The sequence below is a fragment of the Littorina saxatilis genome, linkage group LG14 (assembly GCF_037325665.1).
Source record: "Littorina saxatilis isolate snail1 linkage group LG14, US_GU_Lsax_2.0, whole genome shotgun sequence".
Classification (NCBI taxonomy): domain Eukaryota; kingdom Metazoa; phylum Mollusca; class Gastropoda; order Littorinimorpha; family Littorinidae; genus Littorina; species Littorina saxatilis.
Genome location: NC_090258.1, coordinates 25,734,428 through 25,760,575, shown reverse-complemented (window position 1 = coordinate 25,760,575; position 26,148 = coordinate 25,734,428). Strand labels below are relative to the sequence as shown.

General features: G+C 41.3%; 1 protein-coding gene across 7 annotated transcripts; it reads left to right on the top strand.

The window, feature by feature from the left end:
- The first annotated feature begins 770 nt into the window (after positions 1-770).
- On the top strand, positions 771-24,530 carry LOC138947428 (pre-mRNA-splicing factor CWC22 homolog). Of its 7 annotated transcripts, none has more exons than XM_070318903.1 (4): positions 771-1,032; positions 5,084-5,156; positions 19,367-19,623; positions 20,319-24,530. In XM_070318903.1, exons 2-4 carry the CDS (start codon positions 5,150-5,152, stop codon positions 20,571-20,573), a joined length of 519 nt encoding a protein of 172 aa, XP_070175004.1. In that variant the 5' UTR covers positions 771-1,032; positions 5,084-5,149; the 3' UTR covers positions 20,574-24,530. The 7 variants fall into 7 exon arrangements, with proteins under 7 accessions (XP_070175004.1, XP_070175002.1, XP_070175000.1 ...); XM_070318901.1 differs by having other exon boundaries at positions 772-1,003; positions 5,051-5,156; XM_070318899.1 differs by having other exon boundaries at positions 772-1,032; positions 5,051-5,156.
- The last annotated feature ends 1,618 nt before the right edge of the window (positions 24,531-26,148 follow it).

Below are 26,148 nucleotides of genomic sequence, written 5' to 3'. Positions count from 1 at the left end.
CTGAGCGTGTTTTTAATCCAAACATATCATATCTATATATTTTTGGAATCAGGAACCGACAAGGAATAAGATGAAAGTGTTTTTAAATTGATTTCGGGGAAAAAAATTTGATAATAATTTTTATATATTTAATTTTCAGAGCTTGTTTTTAATCCGAATATAACATATTTATATGTTTTTGGAATCGGCAAGTGATGGAGAATAAGATAAACGTAAATTTGGATCGTTTTATAAATTTTTATTTTTTTTTACAATTTTCAGATTTTTAATGACCAAAGTCATTAATTAATTTTTAAGCCACCAAGCTGAAATGCAATACCGAACCCCGGGCTTCGTCGAAGAGTACTTGACGAAAATTTCAACCAATTTGGTTGAAAAATGAGGGCGTGACAGTGCCGCCTCAACTTTCACGAAAAGCCGGATATGACGTCATCAAAGACATTTATCAAAAAAAAGAAAAAAACGTTCGGGGATTTCATACCCAGGAACTCTCATGTCAAATTTCATAAAGATCGGTCCAGTAGTTTAGTCTGAATCGCTCTACACACACACACACACACACAGACAGACGCACATACACCATACCCTCGTTTCGATTCCCCCTCGATGTTAAAATATTTAGTCAAAACTTGACTAAATATAAAAAACACACCAAAAAAAGTGACAAACACACTACGCTGACAAACCGACTATGCATTGAACCAACAAAATAACAACAAACATCAACAAAAACTCAAATACTCAAAAGTACTCAAAGTTTGTCAGGGGTGTTAGCCGAGTAGGCGACAGCCACAAATAACTTGTCATAGTGAGGGTGGTTCCTCCGCGCACTTGGTCTCGGCGAAAGTTAAGACTGCATGAGTCAACCGAGACTAATGCAATGTTGTCTCAAACTCAAAGACAACTTGCTTTCCTCTCTATTTCATTCTTATTCAAAGCAGGGGGTCGGTTTTGTTCGTTCGGGTCGACAAAACCCTGGAACGGTTTCGGTTACACTGTCCCTGTGAGTGAATTTACTATCTGTTATAACGGGTAGGTAAAAATGTGTGTTATCTGTCTTGTTTTCTTGCATTTCTCTTTTAAATACGTGTGTGTGTGTGTGTGTGTGTGTGTGTGTGTGTGTGTGTGTGTGTGTGTGTGTGTGTGTGTGTCATTGTGTTTTTTTTTTTTTTGCATACCTCTTTGACTGAATTTCACTAACAGTGGAATTACTAGCCTTGAGTGAATGTAACTTTGTTAACGGCTAGGTGTACATTTTGCTCTCAGTTCTTTCGTCTATCAATCTCGTTTTTGAGTCACTTGAGAAAAAGTGACTCTATGTAATCGGTCAGTGTTAGTCTGTCCGGCCGGCCGTCCGGCCGGCCGGCCGTCCGTAGACACCACCTTAACGTTGGACTTTTCTCGGAAACTATCAAAGCGATCCGGCTCATATTTTGTTTAGTCGTGACCTCCAATGACCTCTACACTTTAACGATGGTTTCGTTGACCTTTGACCTTTTTCAAGGTCACAGGTCAGCGTCAAAGGAAAAATTAGACATTTTATATCTTTGACAAAGTTCATCGGATGTGATTGAAACTTTGTAGGATTATTCTTTACATCAAAGTATTTACATCTGTAGCCTTTTACGAACGTTATCAGAAAAACAAGGGAGATAACTAGCCTTTTCTGTTCGGCAACACACAACTTAACGTTGGGCTTTTCTCGGAAACTATAAAAGTGACCGGGCTCAAATTTTATGTGAACGTGACTCCCAGTGACCTCTACACTTTGACGTCTGCTTTGGTGACCTTTGACCTTTTTCAAGGTCACAGGTATGTCTTGAAGGAAAAAAATTGAAATATCATATCTCTGAAACTATTCATCGGATTTGATTCAAACTTTATAGGATTATTCTTTACATCAAATTATTTACATCTGTATTGTGTTGTGAATAGCAATTTCTTCCTGTCCATCTGATGCCTCATATAATATTCAGAACTGCGAAAGTGACTCGATCGAGCGTTTGCTCTTCTTGTTTATTTAAGTGTGTGTGTAAAACACGTTTTCGCTTAAATCTCTGGACGGAATGAAGATCATCAGTAGGTGTAAAATGTGCTTTAACTGTCTCGTCGGTTATTTTGCTACAAGCTTTTACTGTTGGTATAAACCGTGTAACTTAATAGTTAGTCGCGTTTCTTGACTGCACGAACGGAGGTGCAAACTGTGCACTGATTAACTGTCTCGTCGGTGATTTGTCACTAGCTTTTACTGTTGGCATAAAGCATGCTGCTTGTTAGTCGCTTTTTGTGACAATATAAAGACAGGTGCAAACTGGGCATTAAACTGTCTCAGCAGTGGATTTATCACTACTTTTTACTGTTGGCATGAACCATGTAGCTTGTTAGTAGCTATTCTTGCTTTTGACTGGAAAGAGGGAGTGATGGGAACGAACGCGACTGCTTTGTCCTTGAAAAGTGACAAAAAGGAAGATTGTAACATGCATGGATAAAAGTTTTAAGACGCTCACACAAAAATACAATGAGAAAAGGGGTGAAGTAAAATACCCCAAGACAAGCTCTAAAACACCAACCAAAAAAATAGAAGGCAAATAAACAGAAAGGGAAGAATTGTAATCTGGAAACTTGTATAAAATACATTGACGGGTTAAAGATTGGAAGTAAAAAAAAAAGTCGTTTGAATGTAAAGGCCCTTGTGAAAACAGGTCGCCTCGCAGGCCAGGCTTTAACATCGGACAAGACCATCCCTCCACTTGGTCACATACCAACAATGAACAGCCTGACTGCCTGCTGTGGTGTACCTGTGCCTTTTACAAAATTAATTTTTTGAGAGCACCCAGGCTGTTCATTTTTGGTACAATGTATGTGACCAAGTGGAGGGGTGGTTACGTCCCATGTTAAAGCCTGACCATATCTGGGACGTTGAGGCGAATTGTTTTCACGAGGCGGAGTGGGCATTTACGTTCAAACGACTTTTTTTTTCACTTCCAATCTTTAACCCGTCCATGTATTTATACAAGTTTCCAGATTACAATTCTTTCTTTCCCTGTTTATTTGCCTTCTATTTTTGGCTCACGTAAGTGTAGCCTATGCGATCGTAACTTTGTCTGTCTGTGCGTGCGTGCGTATGTGCGTGCGTGTGTATGTCTGTGGTAGAAACTCTAACATTTGAAGACGTCACATTACATTGACGTCACATTATGACGTAAGAAGGTTAGACGTCACGCGAAGGAAGTACTGAAAGTCTCGGTCATTATTATTTTGAGCGGGCCGAGACTAGTTGACAGTCGTGTCCCTGTAAGTAGGCTACATGCAGACAGACAGATCTAGATCTAGTGTCTCGCTTTCTTGCACAGTTTCACCTATGCTCTTTCTGTGTGTGTGTGTGTGTGTGTGTGTGTGTGTGTGTGTGTGTGTGTGTGTGTGTGTGTGTGTGTGTGTGTGTATGTGTGAGTGACGGAGTGATTGAGTTTGTGTTACTGTTTGTCGATTTCTTACGTGAGCCTTGATGGCTTCGCCTCTTGTTTGGTTGGTGTTTTAAAGATTGTCTCGGGGTATTTTACTACACCTCTTTTCTCAAGGCGGAATGGGCCTTTAAGTTTCTTCGTATTTCTTCTATATATAACCCAGTGTTCGCGTCGCGCGAAGAAAGATTGGTGTACATCGGTCACGTCTTGCATTTAGGATACATGTACTTGCAACTTTTGCAAAGTGCGTAAATGCAGCAGCAGTGTCTTCGGTTTGTTTGTTTGCTTAACATATATCATTAAAACGACAAACGGCTGACTGAGCCAGTGACCGTTTGACAAAATGTAGTACAAATGCAACGATTCATTTATAATATTTGGACGTGCGTGCTTAAATTTGTTATGGCCTGAAATACAGTCTAGTTATCAAGTCCTCTCCAGCTAAAATATCAAGTTTTCTGCAATTGATAATGACGTAAAGTGATCATGCTTTCAATATTGAAAATCAATGTTGTGATTTCTTTTGGTATTGGTTTACAAGAATGAAAATTAAAAATAAATAAATGAATTTATTAGTATAACTTTTGAAAAGATAATAAAATGAATGAATAAAATAGATGAATTGATAAATGAATTAATAAAAAATAAAAAATAAAATAAAAAATAAATTAATAAATTAAATAAATAGATAAATAAATAAAATAAATAAAATTATTAAAATCAATAAAAAATAAAATAAAATAAAATAGAATTAATCAATAACCAAGAAATGTTAGTAAATTTATAGACAAAAAGAAAAATTTACTGCAACATCGATTAAATTGATCCTCGAGGTGGAGGAACAAGCTAAACTACACACAAAAATACGGATGAATGAATAAACACTTCGCTTCGGCTCTTATTAGTGATCGCAGTAGAGAATGATCTTAACTCCACAAACAAATTATTGCGACATTTTAGCACGACGATTAAAAAATTCGTTCCCGCGTCATTTCAATTTTTATTTAATTTTTATGATGTAAAAGACATTGTACTTGGCTATCTGGCAAATTTTTAGGATCAAAAGATTACCTTTGTAGGAGTCACGTGAGCGCCGCTCAAATAATAGTACCTCTATAATCGACCCGACGAAACCGTAAGGTATCTAGTAAAAAAAAAAACCACAGAATAAAACCAAATTAAATCGGCGAAAATTCAGAAGAGCCACATTACGGCAATTTTTACATAAAATGAATAAAATAAATGTCGCAGTACTTTTTCCCGCGGAGTGGTTTTCCCAAGTTTGTGATACGAATGATTGTATTTGTCGCAAGAACTTGATCATGATGGTATTGATCTTGTCATTGTTAGGCCAAAAAAAAAAAAAGGTCTGTTTACGGTAACCCGACCGACCCTATTTTTTTCGCGCGACCCTAGACTTTTTTTTGGCATTTGGGGGAAAAAAAAATCTGTTGGTTTTTTTTGCAAAATAACGTAAAAATATGGTTTTTTTGGAAAAAAAACAACAAAAAAAATCCCGACCTACCGACCCTATTTTTTGGGCCTATGTTACCGTAAACAGACCTTTTTTTTTGGGCCTTATTTAGCAGCCGGAAGTGAGCAGTGCAGTCATTCTGCAGGTCTCCACTCTCAACTGACACGGTGACCAGGATTTTGCTTCCACCGAAGTCTCATACCGAAGACTAATGGCATGTAAGTTTTTCCCTTTAATTAAAAAAAAATATATCAATAGTTTAAAGAAGTTTTACAGTGGTGAGATCACGCTTGCGGATACTCTGCTTGTTTTTTTCCCCTTGTTTTCTTGTCTTTAACCATACGCATGAAAGCCGGAGTTGAAGGATTTGCGGTTTATACTTCTACTTGTTCATCCTTCCTCCAAAAGCCATTTTAGTGTCTTCCCGTTTAATACCTGTACAGATCATCAATACTTCCTCCAAACTGACGACGGATTCGCTGTCAGTTTTTTTCTATATATATATTAGTAAGACGATGTTGGCCTTTCCTGTGTGTTGTTGAGGCGTGAGGAACTAAACTTTAGTCTAAAGCATGTAAAGCAGGTTTGCCTTTGCGACGCAACGAAACAGGGGCAATGAACTGAGTCCGATTCGTGATCAGTAATATCCATAGTCCTGGGTGTTAAGAATGTTACCTTGAATGAAAGAGCACGTGGTAGAGAGTGGTTGCACTTTGTATGTGTATCCGTCTCAAAGTCCCTCGCTCTAATTCACTCTTTCTTGCTACCCTACAAAGTTCCTACTTCTGTCTCTTCACATTTTGACCCCCCCCCCCCTCTCTTTCTCTCTCTCTTGTGGCACTCTTTGACTACTTTGATTGAAAGAGCATATCGATATATACCGACAGTACATTTCTTACCAAGTTCGGAGTGTTCTATGCAATCCATGTTTAAATAATATGTAGACAAACCAGCAGTTGTGCAAAGACGTGCTTCACAAAATCTCTTGAACTACAACAACCCTGAAATTCTAGTGCCTTGTCCTTATGCTAATACTGTAATTGCTTTTCCACAGCTCTTAGTGTATGCAGCCTTGGTTCTAGTGTTTGGTGCAGCGAAAACGTCAATGTTTTCACTCCCCCTTTCGACTGTACACGAGCGGTCAAAAGTTTGCGGCACAGACGGACAAACATTCAAAAACAGAGGGACTGCTACTGTTCCAGAATTCAGAATCAAAAAACAAAAATTGCAGGTTGCTAGAATGTTTAGATATTAACAAAAGACAATGTTACATTACAGTACGTCGACCCAGTGATCTTTGAAGTAGACAGAGACAGACACTTATGTTTGTTTGTGTGTCTGCACAGACCCGTACCGACGGACTTTTTTCATTGAAAGATTCAGAAACGTTGGTTGATACTTTGTTGAATGCATTCAACCAGAAAAGACACGAAACGCATTGAATCTATCTTCTGCGCGCATGCGTGTGTAGGGTATGTGTAAAAGGGCAATTGTGTTTTTCAGTCTTGTTTTGTGCCTGTTATTTCGTCCCCAAAAACTCATTTCTGTCTTTCTGTGCCTATGCTGTGAGACATAATCGCTATTACGAGTTAGTCGTGTGACAGAGAGTTTTCTTGCACACTTGACTGCTGCTGTCTCACTTCGGCTACGCCGTCGTGAGACATCTACAGTCTCGTGTGCAAGAAAACTCTCTGTCACACGACTAACTTATAATAACGGGTAATACCACCCGGCGCAGGTCGCTAAAACACATGTAGTTCACTGGACACCCCCCCCCCCCCCCCATTTTAAGACTCCCGTCTTTTTAAGACCATGTTTTCTCAGACTTTCTGTTCGTGACCTCTGTCAAATTACCCCCATTTTGAGACTCCCTCCTTGTTGAGACCATGTTTCTCAGACTTTCTGTTCGTGACCTCTGTCAAATTACCCCCATTTTGAGACTCCCTCCTTGTTGAGACCATGTTTCTCAGACTTTCTGTTCGTGACCTCTGTCAAATTACCCCCATTTTGAGACTCCCTCCTTGTTGAGACCATGTTTCTCAGACTTTCTGTTCGTGACCTCTGTCAAATTACCCCCATTTTGAGACTCCCTCCTTGTTGAGACCATGTTTCTCAGACTTTCTGTTCGTGACCTCTGTCAAATTACCCCCATTTTGAGACTCCCTCCTTGTTGAGACCATGTTTCTCAGACTTTCTGTTCGTGACCTCTGCAAAATTACCCCCATTTTGAGACTCCCTCCTTGTTGAGACCCGATTTTCTCAGATTGTTGGAGGTCTTAAAAGGGGGGTTCCACTGTATAAAGTCCAAAGGGTGGAGCAAATATGTTTCCTACGTCAAACTTATGGACCTATTCTGTTATGCAAAAAAACCCACCAAAAGACAAGGTTGTTTTGGCAGTCAATGTTGCACTACCGACCGACACCGCAGCTGAAACCGGCACGGTTGGCCTAGTGGTAAGGCGCCCGCCCCGTGATCGGGAGGTCGTGGGTTCGAACCCCGGCCGGGTCATACCTAAGACTTTAAAATTGGCAATTGGCAATCTAGTGGCTGCTCCGCCTGGCGTCTGGCATTATTGGGTTAGTGCTAGGACTGTTTGGTCCGGTGTCAGAATAATGTGACTGGGTGAGACATGAAGCCTGTGCTGCGACTTCTGTCTTGTGTGTGGCGCACGTTATATGTTAAAGCAGTACCGCCTTCATATGGCCCTTCGTGGTCGGCTGGGCGTTAAGCAAAAAAAAAAAAAAAAAAAAAAAAAAAAAACCGCAGCTGAAACTTATGGAGTATCAGTGAAGTTCACATTTTAACGACGTCAAACTTGGGAACTATTGACACCGCAGTTGACATTTATGGAGTGTACATTTCTCTGCTTGAGAGGGAAGAGTTCACATTTAAACGACGTCAAACTTTCGGACCTATTCATCCGTGCAAACTTCCAAAAAGAGCGTTTTTGTCGTCAATGATGAAACAAAACTCTGCTGCAGGAAAGAACGGTGAAAGAATGTATCCGTCGACTGAACTTGTGGACTTTATTTCTGATTACTGAAGATAGCCTTTTTTTTAGTGGAAGTCTTGAACTTTTTGTGTGTGTTTCTCTGTGTGTTGACGAACTTGAAACTTGGAACTTTAGTTGTGGTAGTCACCAAGCTGTGGGGCAGCACCCAGGACCTCAAACTGACAGCCCACTTTGTCAACATCACTGGCCAACGGATTTAGACACAGCCATCATCGAACGCTGAAGAAGAAGAAGAAGTTGTGGCAGTTTTTGCTCCGGTTACTTCTGATTGTCCAAATCTAGCCTCTTATCATGGAATCAAAGAACAGTTTCATTCGACAAAGGAGCATTTTATGGTGAAAAGCAGACACCTCTGGAAACTGGTCTACACGCATCCATTTTAGAATTGTGTTTGGTTTCTTCTCGTGTGTGGTACTGTTGCTGAAATCTCTTCGACAAAAGTCAATATTTGCTTCTTGTGGATAGCAAGTTTACTTATTATTTGTACAACATGGTAAGTCGACTTTTTGCTCTCCTGCACAATTGTAATTTATTTTTTTTATTTTTTATAAACTATGATTTATATATTTCTCGTTCTGTTCCTGTCTGTGTATATCTGTCTATCTATCCCTCCCTCTGTCTGTCTGTCTGTCTGCCTCTCTCTGTCTGTCTGTCTGCCTCTCTCTGTCTATCTTTTGTCTTTCTATTTTTCTTTAAATTCGAAATGAACCATGGAACGGTTATTACTGTTAAAATGTTCTCATTACTGAACACACACGCACGTTGATCTACAGACACACAATGAATAAATAAATAAACAAACAAATAAATAACTAAATAAATAATACCACTCAAATAAAAACACTCGCGCACGAATTGAATTTGGTAATCGATTATAATTCATGCTAAGAACTTCTCCTCTCTCTCTCTCTCTCTCTCTCTCTCTCTCTCTCTCTCTCTCTCTCTCAGTTTTTAAATACCTGCCCACGTATGGTCTTTTGTGTTTGAACTAGGGCTATGGATTGTTAAGATTTGTTGTACTAAGTGCTCAAAAAGTCTTTGTTAAAGAAAGATTTATAGCAGTGTTTAAAGCAATCACTAAGCCCTACACTCTTCTCAGGTGACAGCTCAGTATTTCTCTTAGCTTGAAATTTGACAAGCACTCAGAATTTGAAGAACGTAGTTGTATTCATATGATTTAGTACCTTGCATGCGATGCGGATTTGAGGGTGAAGGTTTGTTAGCTTTGCTTGTATATATTATATTGTCTTTTGCTTGTTTTAAAGTATATTATTTTGCTCATTGGGAAATTCTTTTCATCGCCGGTTCTTCTTTCGGCTCTCTCTCTCTCTCTCTCTCTCTCTCTCTCTCTCTCTCTCTCTCTCTCTCTCTCTCTCCCTCTCTCTCTCTCTCCACCCCCCTCTCTCTCTCTTTATATGTTTCTGTTCTTTCAAAGTATATTATTTTTATATTTATGTTTTTACCCTCGAGTTTGTTTTTCCACCCGTTATTTTTGCTCTGTGTTTGCTTATGTGTGTGTGCGGTGTTTTTTTTTTTACAGGTTTATGATTCCATTTTGTATTGCCTATCCTTTCTTCTTCAAACTTGTTTTAAATTTCTTGTCTTATTCTGGTCTTGCACTGTATTTCTGGTCAGTGTTTACTGTCTGTCTTTTTTCTCTCATATTGATTTTGTTAATTTTCGTTAAGTTTAAACTTCTTCTTTTAAAAGGATTAAAGTTGTACTGTCTTTATGTTTTAAACGTTTCGCTTCTGTAAACTGTAAAGGCAGCTGTAGTTCTGTTTTGGGGTTGGCGTCCGTCCGCCGTTTTCACGATTAATGCATACACTCGATAAGGCCAAGGGAAAAATCGCAGGTCGCAGTTTTGTCACAAGTTGCGGACTTAAAATCCAGCATTGACGGTTTAGCTTACTGGGAGAGTTTAAAACGATTTGATGGCTCTTTTGTTTTAGACCTGCTGACAGTAAACTATTTAGCAGCAGCCGATATTTTGAAATGGATTTTGCTTGTGTTCCATGCAAGCCTACAAGTTCCTGCATTTTTCCATTGTAAGCTTATTCATTGTTCGTGTTGTCCACTATATAGCATAAGTGGACATTGAGAGGTGGCGGGCTCTCTCTCTCTCCCCCTCCCCTTCCCCATAACCGTCGTCAGCGAGGTATGAAATAGGCTTTCGTTCCTGGACAGTGATGGATTTGACCGTAACCGAGTACACAAAAACCCGACCTCGACAAGAATAACCGCAGGATTTGCCCCCCAAAAGAGAGTTCACAGTCGTACGAAATCGCGTAATCCTACCCATTGTCGTCTGCCGATTCTGAGAAAACAAGTACTACCAGAGTGCTCTTTGTCGTTCTTGCTGATCTCCCTTTGTTTCCTAAATCCGGGCTTTCGCGCGTTCGCATAAATTGCACTCGGTGAGATTATTGGTCATAACTTTGCTGGCCGTAAAATGGCTCAAGTACTGCCTCAGGCTGTAATCAGTCCGGCGAAGGAGAACCCATATATTACACATACTGTAAATATTACAAAAATGCCTTGAGTAACTTTATCAAAAAGTACTATAATGTAGACCGATTACGTGTCTTTTGACTTTTGTCTGAGAACTTCGGCATTACAAACACTGAGAGTGAGAAGCCTTTCGGATTAATTTCAGTGTTAGTCAACTTCGTCGAAATGGCTTAAATTGATCATTACAAAAATTGAAAAGGAGTGTGATAGGCGGAATAAATATTTGAATATGGATTATCTGTGAAGTTAATATCATGTCGTCTCAAAAGAACACTCCAAGGAAAGAAAATGTTTGTGAGTAGATCTATATTTTGTCCAAGCTGGATAGATGATTTATTTATTTATTTACATGGGAGATTTGTATTTATATATGATTAAAAGCTTGACGTTCTCTAAGCGCTTTACATATTAATTTCTGCCGTGTGAGATGGAATTGTTTCACACAAAAGATCAAGCATTCACATCGGCCAGTAAATCTCAAGCCATTACGGCGAATATTTACTTTTCACGGCCTATTATTCCAAGTCACACGGGTATTTGGTGGACATTTTTTTTTTTATCTATGCCTGTACAATTTTGCCAGGAAAGACCCTATTGTCAATCGTGGGATTTTTAACGTGCACATCCCAATGTAGTGTACACGAATGATTGGTTTGTCGCCTTGACCGTCTGGTTTATTTTCTTTAATTTTTCCTCATACTGGTGTTTTTCCCCCTCTTTTTCTTTGCTACTCTTATCTCTGCTGCGTCAGTGTTTGTCAGTTTGTGTTGTGAGTGTGTGTGTGTCCCTGACATCCTCTCAGTTTCCACTTCTCTGCATGTCATTTCTGTCTTTGACTAGAGTTCTTTCCCTTCATCCCTTTTTGGTTTTAATAATGTTTAATTCGTATAATACGCTACTAATAGTATACTGAAAGTCGGCCTATTACGGACTCCGCCTACTTCGGCCAACTTCGAACTTCTTCGGCCAAACATGGCCGAATAAGGCGGATTGAGGTCGAAGTAGGCCGACCTTGGTGTATAAAATCCTTCTTTTTTTTTCTCTTTTTTTTTGTGTGTGTGTGAATCGTGTGTACGTATGATGTTGGTTGCTGCAAAATGATTAAAACTTAAATTTCAGTAGCAGATTTAAAAATCATGTTAACTCTGAAAATGTATTCAGAAATTCGGTTTTGCCTCTCCCAGGACCAGCTCAGTTCAACCGTCTCGGTCATCGGGTTTTGGCAAGTCAAGCCTCACTAGTATTTTTGATGACTGATCACGTCTTTCAGGGTCGATCTTTTAGTTTCTTCTCTACTTTGTATTGTGGAAGTTTTCCTGCCACTTCTCATTCTATGGCCTAATAATCAACAATTTGTAGTAGCCTATAAAAAAAAACCATTTAATTTTTTTAAATTTTAATTCATGTTTGGAAATGGTGATAGGTTTGCATCTACCCACGGTCACATGTGTGTGTCTGTGTGCGCGCACGAGCTCGCGTGGTGTTTGAGCTCATGTTTTCGGAATTTTGTGCTTTTTGCCTTTAGAGATAATTACCAACACTTGAAACTGTGCGGTTATTCGGTGATTAGATGAATAAAAAAAACCAAGCAAGGTATGTTCTAGGATCATTTAATTGTGACAAAAACAATACGATACAGTCACTGATCTTCGACCCAGCGGTCTTTTATGTGGACAGACGAACTTATAATACAGAAAATAAACTTATCTGACAAATTGTCCAGAAGCTCGTTCGGAAGACACAAGCCAAACTGAGACAAAGATCAATGTGATTTAAGATGAGTTCTTCAGAAATTGTCATGATGATGCTGCGGCTGCTGCTGCTGCTGCTGATGATTAGGAGGAGGAGGAGAAGGAGGAAGAGGAGGAGGAACAAGTGAGTCCACTGGCACAACAGGCACTTGTCACGAGGTGGGCGTGGCCTATGTCTTGGCTGTCACTTGTGATGGACGGGGGGTCTTTTAGTAGTAGTCTTGAGAGCGCACAGGCCCCGCCCACTTTGATCCCGACCCGCTCGTGACGAGTGCCTGTGACTGGCACTGTTCCATCAACAATCCTCTGATCTACTACGTCATTTGATAGTGACGTCAACTTGAAGTGACGAGAAGAGTTCAAAATGGCGCCAGCTACTACAAGACCATGGGACAGAACTACACTAATTTTTTTCTGCCACTTGCAGAGTAGTGTGTGTGTGTGTAGATTTTGGCATCTTCAAATGGTGGTATGATTTAGAACAAGAAAACATCACAGACTCGTAACATTCAGACTCAACAGTAAAGCGGCGGGGATGTTGAAGTGATACCAATCTGGGGATTCTGCTTTTCTAACTTCTTATCTTAGCTTCGAGATTTTTTAATGTCCAGAATAAAACCGAAGCCATTTAAACACATCTGAGAAAAGACATGAATGAGGCGGTGAAGAAACAATTAGATACAATTCCTCAACGCAATCGCGATCGACGAAGAGATTGCAACAAGCGTCAAGATAGTTATCTTCTCTATTTCACACGATACTGCAAAGTGTAAGCGTAACCAATGAGCCACTAATAAGAAAAAAACCCGACTGACATCCATGAACAGCTGAGAATTTCACATGGACCGTGACAGACATATTGGACGGAATCATTGGATGAAGAAGTTCTCTGTTGCAAAAGCCAAGAAGATCTCCATTTCTACCGATGTTGTAGAAAAATCACTCATAATTATGATATCCTCGTAAGTGCATATACAGCCATTAATCTTCAATGTCTCTCTTAATATATACTACTAGTCGCTGTAACAAGCGCTTGGAGAGCAACATTTTCACAAGCGCCATCTGAACAACAACCGGTGTATATTCTCTCCAAAACCGAAGGACTTTTCCAGCTATGTATTGCTCGTCTAACCGTTGCAGAAAGAACAACACGATTACCCCTTGAAAAGAATAGTCCCTTTCTGAAATACACCAAGGAAATAGAATTCTCCAACGGTGCTTCTCTCACACTACTCGAAGTGCAACATACTCGGCCAGCCCAGAAGACGTCATGCGTCACCCGAACGTCCCAGAACCCAGCGAGGCGCGGCAATCTCTAGCTCTGCAGGGCAAATTGAGCAGCAGTAGCGCTCCGAGTGACGCCGCGCGGCAATCGATAGCTCTGCAGGGCAAATTGAGCAGCAGTAGCGCTCCGAGTGACGCCGCGCGGCAATCGATAGCTCTGCAGGGCAAATTGAGCAGCAGTAGCGCTCCGAGTGACGCCGCGCGGCAATCTATAGCTCTACAGGGCAAATTGAGCAGCAGTAGCGCTCGGAGTGACGCCGAACTGTCCGTGATCCCCGAAGAACCCGACGACGTCTCGAAAGAATCTGCAAAATCCCTCGCCACCCGCTCTCTGCCGACCTCGAACACCGTCAGCGGGGCTAGAGTGCTGCGCGGCCGTTCTGGGTCCAAGGATGATGACCAGTCCTCTAACCATGCTGGTGTCCAGCGATCTGGTGGTGGTAGCAAGGCTGGACAGACACGCTCAGAACTCCCCACCACCTACAAAACGAAGACGAAGAACAGAGAGGCCACAAATGCGGAGAACCACGGAGAAAACATCCCTATGGAAAACAAAAAGGGCCTCCGAACGAGAAATGAAGAAAGAAACAGAGAGGCCACAAGCGCGAAGGAAGGCGAAGAAGGAGTCACTGCTGAAAACAGACTCACGGAGAATCATAAAGCAGACGTCCCTATTCAAAACAAAACGGGCCGCCCAACGAGAAATAAAGAAGGAAACAGAGAGGGACAGGGGAAACATTTCACAAAAGAAAACGAAGAAGGACTTCCTGTAAAACACAGACAAAGCCTCACGGACAGACATGGAGAAGATATCCCTATGGAAAACAGAGAGGGAGACGGAGAGAAATATAAAGAAGAGAACAGAGAAGGACGTCCAATGGACAACAGAGCTAGCGAGGGACACGGAGAAGGGAAAGGAGAGGGCATGCTAATGACAAAGATAGACAACTCCGCAGAGGAAAGGAGAGAAGATTATAGTGCAGGCAACATGGAAGGTGGCAGGGTAAAATACCCGGATGGGCACGGAGAAGAGATGAAACATGGTGCTTTGCCACCATTGCTTATAAGAGGCGAAAAGAATACGAAGAAAATAGATCTACGTAAGACGTAATCCTAGTTGTTCTTATCATAACTCTTCACAAAGATGAGAATTCTTTCTTCTGTCTGTCTAGCTGGCTGGCTGTCCGTCCGTCCATCCGTCTCTCTCTCTCTGTCTCGATTTCTGAATATGAAAAGCAGCACAAAACACTCGCACGCACACACACACACATACACACACACACCCACACACACACGCGCACAGGACACTTGTCTTTCACTCTATCCCACCAACGACCTCTCTCCCCCCCCCCCCCAACCCCCCCCCCCCCACCACCACCACTACCCAAATTCTTCTCCACACAATGGGTCACTTGTCTGTCTGTCTCATTCTCACGATATACTCCCTCAAACACGTCTTACGTCTTACCCCCAAACTTCCTGTAGGGGCAAATTGCAACTACAGTGGAACCCCACTACTAAGACCCTACACCCCCACCCCCGTTTTAAGACCCCACCCCCGTTTTAAGACCCCCCCCCCCCTTTTTACACCTTGCTTTTTCAGATGTCCCGTTAAAACTTATGTAAAGTTACCTCCCTTTTAACAATCGCTCCCTTTCAAGACCCTTTTTCTCTCAGATTTCTTTCTTTCTTTCTTTATTTGGTGTTTAACGTCGTTTTCAACCGTTCAAGGTTATATCGCGACGGGGAAAGGGGGGGGGGGGGGAGATGGGATAGAGCCACTTGTTAATTGTTTCTTGCTCACAAAAGCACTAATTAAAAAATTGCTCCAGGGGCTTGCAACGTAGTACAATATATGACCTTACTGGGAGAATGCAAGTTTCCAGTACAAAGGACTTAACATTTCTTACATATTGCTTGACTAAAATCTTTACAAACATTTGTTTGTTTGTTTGTTTGTTTGCTTAACGCCCAGCCGACCACGAAGGGCCATATCGGTGCTGCTTTGACATATAACGTGCGCCACACACAAGACAGAAGTCGCAGCACAGGCTTCATGTCTCACCCAGTCACATTATTCTGACACCGGACCAACCAGTCCTAGCACTAACCCCATAATGCCAGACGCCAGGCGGAGCAGCCACTAGATTGCCAATTTTAAAGTCTTAGGTATGACCCGGCCGGGGTTCGAACCCACGACCTCCCGATCACAGGGCGGACGCCTTACCACTAGGCCAACCGTGCCGGTTTTACAAACATTGACTATATTCTACACAAGAAACACTTAACAAGGGTAAAAGGAGAAACAGAATCCGTTAGTCGCCTCATACGACATGCTGGGGAGCATCAGGTAAATTCTTCCCCCTAACCCGCGGGGGGTAAGAAACACTTAACAAGGATAAAAGGAGAAACAGAATCCGTTAGTCGCCTCTTACGACATGCTGGGGAGCATCGGGTAAATTCTTCCCCCTAACCCGCGGTTTCTTTTTCTCTCTCAGATTTCTGTAGGTCTTCCAAGGAAAAGTCTACTGTTTCACTTGTATGGTAGATTTTTTTAGCGATTTTTGTGTGTGCTTTTTGTGTGCTTACTTTCAGATTTTAGAACCACGTGTTTCTTGTGTGTGTATATGAGTCGAGGGCATAGGTATGTTTCATTTACCATTTTAAGTCCTGATTTTCTCAGATTTGTTGACGTCTTACATTGGGAGTTCCACTGTATTTCCGTTCGTCTGCAGGAGAGTAAAAGTGTCATGCAAACATAGATGATTGTTAGCAAAACAAGGATTATTATAGTTAACAAAACAAGGATTACCCTAACCCCTTCTCTACAATGCACTGTTTGGTTTAAGCGGAGACAATGATCCCCCCCCCCCCCCCCCCCCCGAGTGGTCAGTAGTGGACGCCACCTCCATTCACTACAGTGGAACCTGTGTATAAGGACCACCCAAGAGACCGACCAAAAGTGGTCGTGGACAGGTGGTCGCTATGAAAAGTGAATTATGTAGAATAAAAACTTGACTGAGGTCCTTGTGATGGTCGTTGTGGGCAGGTGGTTGCTTTCCAGAGGTGGTCGCAAGGCAAGGTTCGACTGTATCTTGCACGAGGATTTATGGCAGGCGATTGTTTTCACGAATGATTTGTAATAGCTCTTTACGGAGCCGTCGATAACATTACAATTGTCTCAGTAGTGATTTGGGCGTTCTGATTCTGGGCTGCATTTTGGCTAAGTGTTTTATTCGGTTGGTACGGTTGTGATTTGATTTGTATTTCAGCGGTTTAGTTTTTGTACATGGAGCTAGTTACGCTGTATGCATTATCCTTCTCAGCCCTGAAAGTCCAACAAATGGCGTACTCGCCTTTGGCTAGCAGGGACGTAGCACACCTAATAAAAGTGGTAGGGCGGAAAAAAATGGAAGACAAAATGCTGAGACAGCTAAGGAAATATGGGGCTTACACTACCGCCCCCCCCCCCCTTCCCGTCCCCTTGTAATGGTCTAAAAAAGAAAGAAAACATGATGCGATTTCGTGCCTTCTGAGCTCAGTTCCATCTAATCATCTTTCCATCCTCCACCAAACAACGGGCTGGTGAATGTATCAGTGATTATCAATCGACTTACATTTATATCTAAATTCCGATACGTTGAATGTGATGAGCACTTACTTCAAATGACTTTCGTCTTCATTATTGTCTAGTGTGTTAAAAAGCAAGGATTGACAAACTGGTTTACTTCTAAACAAGCAATTTATTGATCCGTCCAGCCATCAACATTGGCAGCCTGAGTGATGACTGAAAAATAGAGGGATTTGTCAGAATATTTTTAGCGCGTTTTCGATCCATCACAACCAGGATGCACACTTGTGTCCATTGTTCAATTCTCTCTCTACATGTTGTTTCATGTGACACTGTTAACCCCACAAGTTACTGTGTTACTCAATTGTTATGGCGTACTTACGGTTGACACACAATCACTCACCCCTCAGTCTGACCCCAGCTTCACACACAGAATATACAAAACATTTCTTACCTCCATTGTTTCTCATGGGAGCAGACGGACGAAGAAGCAATTTTCACTAAATTGGCGCCAATACTTTTATGGCCTGACGGAACTCGTCACGTGTGACGTTCTCGTCAAAATAAGACGTCATCCTATTCCAGCAGTTGACCAAGACTAACACACAAAAAAAAACCCAAAAAAACCGACCTTATGCCATCGCGTGAATACTACGTGGGGTGTTCTGTTGGTAGATCTCTCTCTCTCTCTCTCTCTCTCTCTCTCTCTCTCTCTCTCTCTCTCTCTCTCTCTCTCTCTCTCTCTCTCTCTCTCTCTCTCTCTCTCTCTTTTTTTTTTTTTTTTACGGAAAAAGTGGTCGGGCGGTCGCCCTACATGCCCTACCGGGTGCTACGTCCCTGGCTAGTGATTCTGAAAATTTACTAGCCAGAGAGAAAACTTTACTAGCCAAACCAACAATTTGTTTCAGCAACTTTACTCGCATTTGGCGAGTGGATGAAAATTTCTACACGCCAGTTACATGTTTCTATTCGCCATGGCAAGTAAAATACTCGCCACTTTCAGGCCTGCTTCTCCCTTTTCTTCATACGGACTGGGTGGCCGAGTGGTAACGCACTTGCGCTCGGAAGCGAGAGGTTGCGAGTTCGACCCTGGGTCAGGGCGTTAGCAATTTTCTCCCCCCTTTCCTAACCTAGGTGGTGGGTTCAAGTGCTAGTCTTTCGGATGAGACGAAAAACCGAGGTCCCTTCGTGTACACTACATTGGGGTGTGCACGTTAAAGATCCCACGATTGACAAAAGGGTCTTTTCTGGCAAAATTGTATAGGCATAGATAAAAAAAAAAAATGTCCACCAAAATACCCGTGTGACTTGGAATAATAGGCCGTGAAAAGTAGGATATGCGCCGAAATGGCTGCGATCTGCTGGTCGATGTGAATGCGTGATGTATTGTGTAAAAAAAATTCCATCTCACACGGCATAAATAGATCCCTGTGCCTTGAGTCCGAGTCTGACCTGCTAGTGGCTTATCCCCCTTCGTGTGTACACGCAAGCACAAGACCAAGTGCGCACGGAAAAGATCCTGTAATCCATGTCAGAGTTCGGTGGGTTATAGAAACACGAAAATATCCAGCATGCTTCCTCCGAAAGCGGCGTATGGCTGCCTTAATGGCGGGGTAAAAACGGTCATATTCCACTCGTGCAAAAAACACGAGTGTACGTGGGAGTTTCAGCCCACGAACGCAGAAGAAGAAGAAGAAGAGTCCGAGTCTGGAGATACGCGCGCGATATAAGACTTCATATAACATATAACTTACGTTCCTGAGCTTTTTTTTTCTGCTTTTTTTCTTTTACCTCTCAGGTCTACCTGTGGTGAGAGTGGTTTTATTCTGGATTTCAGAACTTTAACAGACTATATCTGCTTTTGGATTCCAAGTCTGGGACTATCGCTGGAACTTCGGGATCATTAACGTGCGGAACGGTCTTTGTGCATCCATGTGCACATGTGTGTGTGTGTTGGGCGGGGGAGGGGGTTGTTGGTACGATTTTTTCCTCTGAGAATCTCCACGATGACCGTTGGATTTTGGTATGGGTTGTGAAAGAATGAATACTCTTGCTTTTAGTGAGGCAAGCTTTCCACTTGACACGTGCTCCTTGTCCACGTGTTTCACACGCACCCCTTCCTACCTAGCCTACTGGCCTATGATAACACGTTGGAAAGTTTGGCCCAATAAAAGCAAGAGTATTCACACTTTAACAACCAATACAAACCCGACAGAATTATGTCAGAATATCGTCTATTCAGCAAATGCGACGGCATGTTCTACAAAGGTTCTTTTTTTTCTTTTCTGTGCGAGCAGGCATGCCATGGATAGCACAGAACAGTCCACTACGTTTTGAGCAGAAGCTACCCAACATGCAGCATCAGCAGAAACCACGTGACTTCAAGTCCATGGAGAGAGGGTTCGTCGTGGACGCAGTGGAAACGGCCGTAACGGCCAAGTTACCGCGTCACAGCGTCATCCCTGAATACAACGCAGTGAAGGATAAATATGCCATGGCCTACTTTCAGTCCCCCGCCGTTCGCGCCGTCATGGAGCGAAACATGCTGCTACGGGTAAGTCTTTTTTACCATTTTTGTTAAGAGTTTACATTTTGAATTGATCAACATGTCGACGGAGAAAAAACCCAATGGCAACAAAATAGCAGTAGATTTGTTATTTTAGTTTAGTTTGCTGTGTTTACTTTCATTTTGTGATTGTGTGTGTGTGTGTGTGTGTGTGTGTGTGTGTGTATATATATATATATATATGTGTGTGTGTGTGTGTGTGTGTGTGTGTGTGTGTGTGTGTGTGTGTGTGTGTGTGTGTTTAATTTCATGTTCTGCTGTTGGAATTCTAAAGCGCTTTCAGTTATTTACGAGACTTGCGCGATTACAATCTGTAGCCCATAGAGATTATTTTCAATGCTACTATCATGACGCATTTATGTAGATGTAACTAGCTCTCTCGATTCCAAATGTATGACTTTCTGCTGGAAGTATAGGAAGGGACACGTACACTCTTTTTTATTTTGTTTTTTTATTTGTTTGTCTGTCGATCTGTATCCACAATTGTCAGTACATATATTCGTTTTCACAGTAATAAATGTAACTTTCATGAATATGTAAGCAGGACTAAAATATTGTTTAAATCTCAGTGTATTTGTCTTCATACAAGTTTGTAAATGTAAATTTCTTTAATTATGCAAACAGAAAGAAAACATTGTTTAAAAACCTCAGTCTATTTCAACCTCTCGTTGCCATGGTGACAGGAACTGAAAGATGAACGCAACAAGCTAAGCACTCGCAGGAGATGCAAACCCACGCCTACGGTAGACGAACTGAGACAAAGGCAACAAAAATTTGTCGTTGATTCCATCAAAATGGACAGCACCCGCTTCAAGGGGTCCTTAGACCATGACGTCATACCACACTACCAGGCAGACCACGACCCCAACTGCAAGAAATACTTCGAGAGAAATGACGTCAAGAAACTCATGAAGGTCACGGTGTCACCACGCCCGTGACGTCATCGAAGAGCAATGACGTCAAGAAACTCATGGAAGTCACGCCGTCACCACGTCCGTGACGTCATCGTGCTGAAAAAAACTTAACTTGAAGTGATGTTTTAATTTATTAGGCAAAGTGTTTGCATTGTAGAAGTGGATAAGTGGGATCTAACGGATGCGAAAATACATGTTAATGAATGATCAATTCCAGGATTTCTTTTTCTGTGTTACTGGTTTCTGAATTTGAAAAAAGAAATGTTAAAAAAACAAACTTCTCTCATGTTAGTTTCTTTTTCTTTGTTTTGTCGTTCTCTTTTATCCCCCCAAAAGACCAGTGGTCTTTCTGATGATCTGTTGAACTTCTCCACTCATGTAAGCTTACGTTTCTTTTACATTTCGTATATAACGCTTACTTCCCTTTGGTTATTTGATTACGTTTCTTTGTTCTCTCTTTCTCGCTTATCTCAAAATAGTTAGTACCAGCTAGTTGTCTTTCTGGTGATCTATATAGCACTTCCGCTTTTGTGGATGACACGTACGTCTATGTTTAAACTCACAGCACATGTTAATTAAAATTTTTAGTGGTTCGTCTGTTTGTTTTTATTTTTGAAACCAATAGATAATTGTACGTTTTTTTCTTCATTATTTCCATTTTCACATTTTCAGTGGTTTTTGTATCCCATCTCATCCCATCCTAATGTACAGGTGTATGTATAGTAGACGAATATTTTACAATGAAAGTAGGTGTTGCCACGAGACGGCATTTAAATGCCACAATGACTTCGTATGTTTACGCATTTTTGACTCACATGCGAAGCAAAAGTGAGTCTATGTACTCACCCGAGTCGTCCGTCCGTCCGTCCGTCCGGACGTCCGTCCGTCCGGACGTCCGTCCGGACGTCCGTCCGTCCGGAAAACTTTAACGTTGGATATTTCTTGGACACTATTCAGTCTATCAGTACCAAATTTGGCAAGATGGTGTATGATGACAAGGCCCCAAAAAACATACATAGCATCTTGACCTTGCTTCAAGGTCAAGGTCGCAGGGGCCATAAATGTTGCCTAAAAAACAGCTATTTTTCACATTTTTCCCATTTTCTCTGAAGTTTTTGAGATTCAATACCTCACCTATATATGATATATAGGGCAAAGTAAGCCCCATCTTTTGATACCAGTTTGGTTTACCTTGCTTCAAGGTCAAGGTCACAGGAGCTCTTCAAAGTTGGATTGTATACATATTTTGAAGTGACCTTGACCCTGAACTATGGAAGATAACTGTTTCAAACTTAAAAATTATGTGGGGCACATGTTATGCTTTCATCATGAGACACATTTGGTCACATATGATCAAGGTCAAGGTCACTTTGACCCTTATGAAATGTGACCAAAATAAGGTAGTGAACCACTAAAAGTGACCATATCTCATGGTAGAAAGAGCCAATAAGCACCATTGTACTTCCTATGTCTTGAATTAACAGCTTTGTGTTGCATGACCTTGGATGACCTTGACCTTGGGTCAAGGTCACATGTATTTTGGTAGGAAAAATGTGTAAAGCATGTGAGTCGTATGGGCTTTGCCCTTCTTGTTTAACTATCAGGTTCGGGTTGAGGGAAAGAGGGAAATACTGAAAGGGAAATGTTCTTGCCATTTGCTCCCTTCCCCCATTATGTGTATTTCATGTTTTCTTCTAGACTTTGCAACCTCTGCTCTCTTCATCCTATGAAAGTGTTGTTGTTGTCGTTTTTGTTCGATGATGTGTGAATAATGATGTCTATTTTTGTTTAAGGCACGAGTTTTTTTAATCTAATTATATTTTGATTTGTTTTGCTTTGCTTTGTTTGTGTTTGATCATTTATAAAGTCAGTTGCACATTGTACGAATTTGTATCCTGACAGAGTATACCCTTTACTTTTTTAACGCAGCGTAACACATGTAATTAACCGAGTGCCCGAAGCACAACAATCACCCCTATAGAAGCAAAGCCAGTCTAACAGATTGAGATTTTAGAGCTAACAGCCTTTCATAAACTGTATGGGTAAGCAAAGCCAGTCTAACAGATTGGGATTTTAGAGCTAACAGCCTTTCATAAACTGCTATGGGTAAGCAAAGCCAGTCTAACAGATTGAGATTTTAGAGCTAACAGCCTTTCATAAACTGCTGTGGGTCAGCAAAGCCAGTCTAACAGATTGAGATTTTAGAGCTAACAGCCTTTCATAAACTGCTGTGGGTCAGCAAAGCCAGTCTAACAGATTGATATTTTAGAGCTAACAGCCTTTCATAAACTGCTGTGGGTCAGCAAAGCCAGTCTAACAGATTGATATTTTAGAGCTAACAGCCTTTCATAAACTGCTGTGGGTCAGCAAAGCCAGTCTAACAGATTGAGATTTTAGAGCTAACAGCCTTTCATAAACTGCTATGGGTAAGCAAAGCCAGTCTAACAGATTGAGATTTTAGAGCTAACAGCCTTTCATAAACTGCTATGGGTAAGCAAAGCCAGTCTAACAGATTGAGATTTTAGAGCTAACAGCCTTTCATAAACTGCTATGGGTAAGCAAAGGTCCCCAAGAGCATACCAGGAGATATATATATTTTTTTTTTTCATACCAGGAGATATGATAATGAAATAATCGTTTATTTAACGTCACTCTGTAAAAAAAAACATTGGCGACATTTGTTTGTTTGTTTGTTTGCTTAACGCCCAGCCGACCACGAAGGGCCATATCAGGGCGGTGCTGCTTTGACATATAACGTGCGCCACACACAAGACAGAAGTCGCAGCACAGGCTTCATGTCTCACCCAGTCACATTATTCTGACACCGGACCAACCAGTCCTAGCACTAACCCCATAATGCCAGACGCCAGGCGGAGCAGCCACTAGATTGCCAATTTTAAAGTCTTAGGTATGACCCGGCCGGGGTTCGAACCCACGACCTCCCGATCACGGGGCGGACGCCTTACAACTAGGCCAACCGTGCCGGTCTTGGCGACATTTGTCTTAGATTAAAAACACACACAGTCGCGTACGCAAACTTTGCTTTTGTGTACAGTATGTCATCACCCTCCCCATCCCCCGCACACTCTCACTCCACTAATGAACAGTGGTAATGGGCAGAATATACCTGCGCAGTTTCAGCGGCACAGACGACGCACTGCCTACTATTATTTATGCCGCGATAGAGATTATGACGAGTACTTGACCTGTTTTCCTTTCATGCAACGTGTAGTGGGCTGGGATAAGCTGGAGTGCGTCGTCGGTCCTGCTGAAGTTACATATGGAAAGCCGTTTGGCTCATAACCATTACACGTGTAAAAAATGATTAGTACATGTGTAATAAATAATTAATACACGTGTAATTAATGATTAATACACGTGTAATAAAAATGTCATACACGTGTACGAAATGATTAAATACACGCGTAATAAACATTTCTTACACGTGCATGAAATATTTATTACACGTGTATTTAATCATTTCTTACACGTGTATGAAATATTTATTACACGTGTATTTAATCATGATGCTATTCCATAGCATAAGAAAAAAGATGAATTACACGTGCAATAAGAAATAAATACACGTGTATTCATTATTTATTACACGTGTATTTATGATTTATTACACGTGTAATGGTTATGAGCCAAACGGCTTTCCATAGTTACATATGTGAGCGGAGCCCCTAAATAGATTCCAGGAGACAACAGCAGGCGGACCCCATCACAAACAATTCTCTACAATTGACAGATGTATAACCGGCGACTGACGTACAAGAAACGTCGAGCTACTATAAATAGCCCATGCTCAAGCCGCCAAGGCCGGCAGACAACTCTGTCAGTGCATCACTGCTGTAAAGGGAGACTACCGCGTCACCCTATCACACTAAGACTGCAGAGTCTAAGTGTTTGCTTCAACGTTATCGAGGCAGAATTGTCAATGTAAAAAATCAATGTATTGAGAAAAAAATGTCAATTATCTTTGGGTTTGCATTTTGTGTGTGTGTGTGTGTGTGTGTGTGTGTGTGTGTGTGTGTTTTAGATACTGTGAATAGATACTGTGAAGTCTTTTGTGTGATGTGTGGCTTATATAGTCCTTTCTAGTGTTCTGTCAGAATACTTTGATGAACACACAAACACACACACTATATCTCTCTCTCTCTCTCTCACTGGAACATGCCCATTTTGTCTCCAATCAGACCACAAAGTTTTGAAAAAAGTTCAAGTTTTCATTTACTCTGTATTCGCACAAAAATCCACAAGCTAACAGAGCATCTATAATGCACAGATCTTTTTACATCACTCAAGAGTTGACCATCTTTATTAAAAAGTGCTTGGATATCAGAATGATTCCTCTGTGTTCCTTCAATTGAAGACGTAAAAATGGACAACAACAACAACAGCACCATGTCTTTCTGAAAAGCTCAAAAATATACTCCGACTCGTATAAGCAATTTTTTGTATTGGCACTGATCTGTCCATGCTATTACGCGAGATGACATCAACATCAACATTGACACGTACTCTGTATCTGCGCCAAGTGATAGAACCAAGACCCTGTAAAACGCACACCAGCACACAGCGTGTTCGTGATCTTCGACAAAGGAGATTCACGCTGCTTTTCCTTTTTGGAATTTTCAGACTTAACCAATACTATTCCAACCTGTTTCCTCCACAACAACGTACCAAATTATACTGATTAAAGTGATTTTTTTCTCTGTCAAATGGTAACTTACAGCTACTCTGAGCTGCAGCGGAATCACATCACCTCACCCCCATCCTCCCCCCCTTTTCCCCACCAAACCAGATTTTGGACTTCTCCCTTTGAAAATCTGTTTTCGATTTTCTGTTCCCAAAATCTATAAAAATTAAAAAACCACCAAACACTTCATTGTTTTATGCAAAAACATAAAAGAAACTTGGAAGCTGTACAGCTAAAACCAGATCATTTTTTCCGGGTCCTTATGCTGTGTTAAAAACGGGCTAGATAAATGTGACAAACTGGATTTTCCGGATGCACCCCCTCCCCACAACCACCCCCCCCCCCCCCCCCAAAAAAAAAGGCTGCGGAAAAAATGGATTCTTTCTAAGAGAACACATCAGCAATTCGCGATAATCAAAACAGAGGGTTTAAGTTCTAACCAGAACATTTACACACACATTTTAAACTGATATAGACATCTTTCTTTCTTTATTTGGTGTTTAACGTCGTTTTCAACCGTTCAAGGTTATATCGCGACGGTGATATAGACAGATAACACTCTAAAATCATGATTCCAAAATAAACAAGGTAAGTTGGTGAAACGTTTAATTAATGGCAAAATCAAACAACTCATTAGAACCTCGATCTTGTCAATTGACTAAACCTGCCATCTTTGAAGACGTAACATGCAAAGCGAAGTGATCATTCTTCATTGTTATTATGTCTGTTTTATTATTGCTGTGTACCTTGTTTGTCCATTTGATTCATTGAGAACGTTTCCTTCTGTCCATAATAGACAATGTTTGGAAATAACTCTGTGAAGTGTTTATGAGTTGTAGGCAAGCTTCATGTGACATTGTTGGCCAATCACTAGTGAGCGGATTGTCTCTATACCAG

Bases quoted from the DNA above. Each gene is read 5' to 3' on its own strand.
- LOC138947428 (XM_070318897.1), top strand. From the start codon at position 13,485: ATGCGTCACCCGAACGTCCCAGAACCCAGCGAGGCGCGGCAATCTCTA. The intron at 14,599-19,366 runs GTAAGACGTAAT...CTGTGCGAGCAG, and splicing joins TACGAAGAAAATAGATCTAC to GCATGCCATGGATAGCACAG. The intron at 19,624-20,318 runs GTAAGTCTTTTT...CCATGGTGACAG, and splicing joins AGCGAAACATGCTGCTACGG to GAACTGAAAGATGAACGCAA.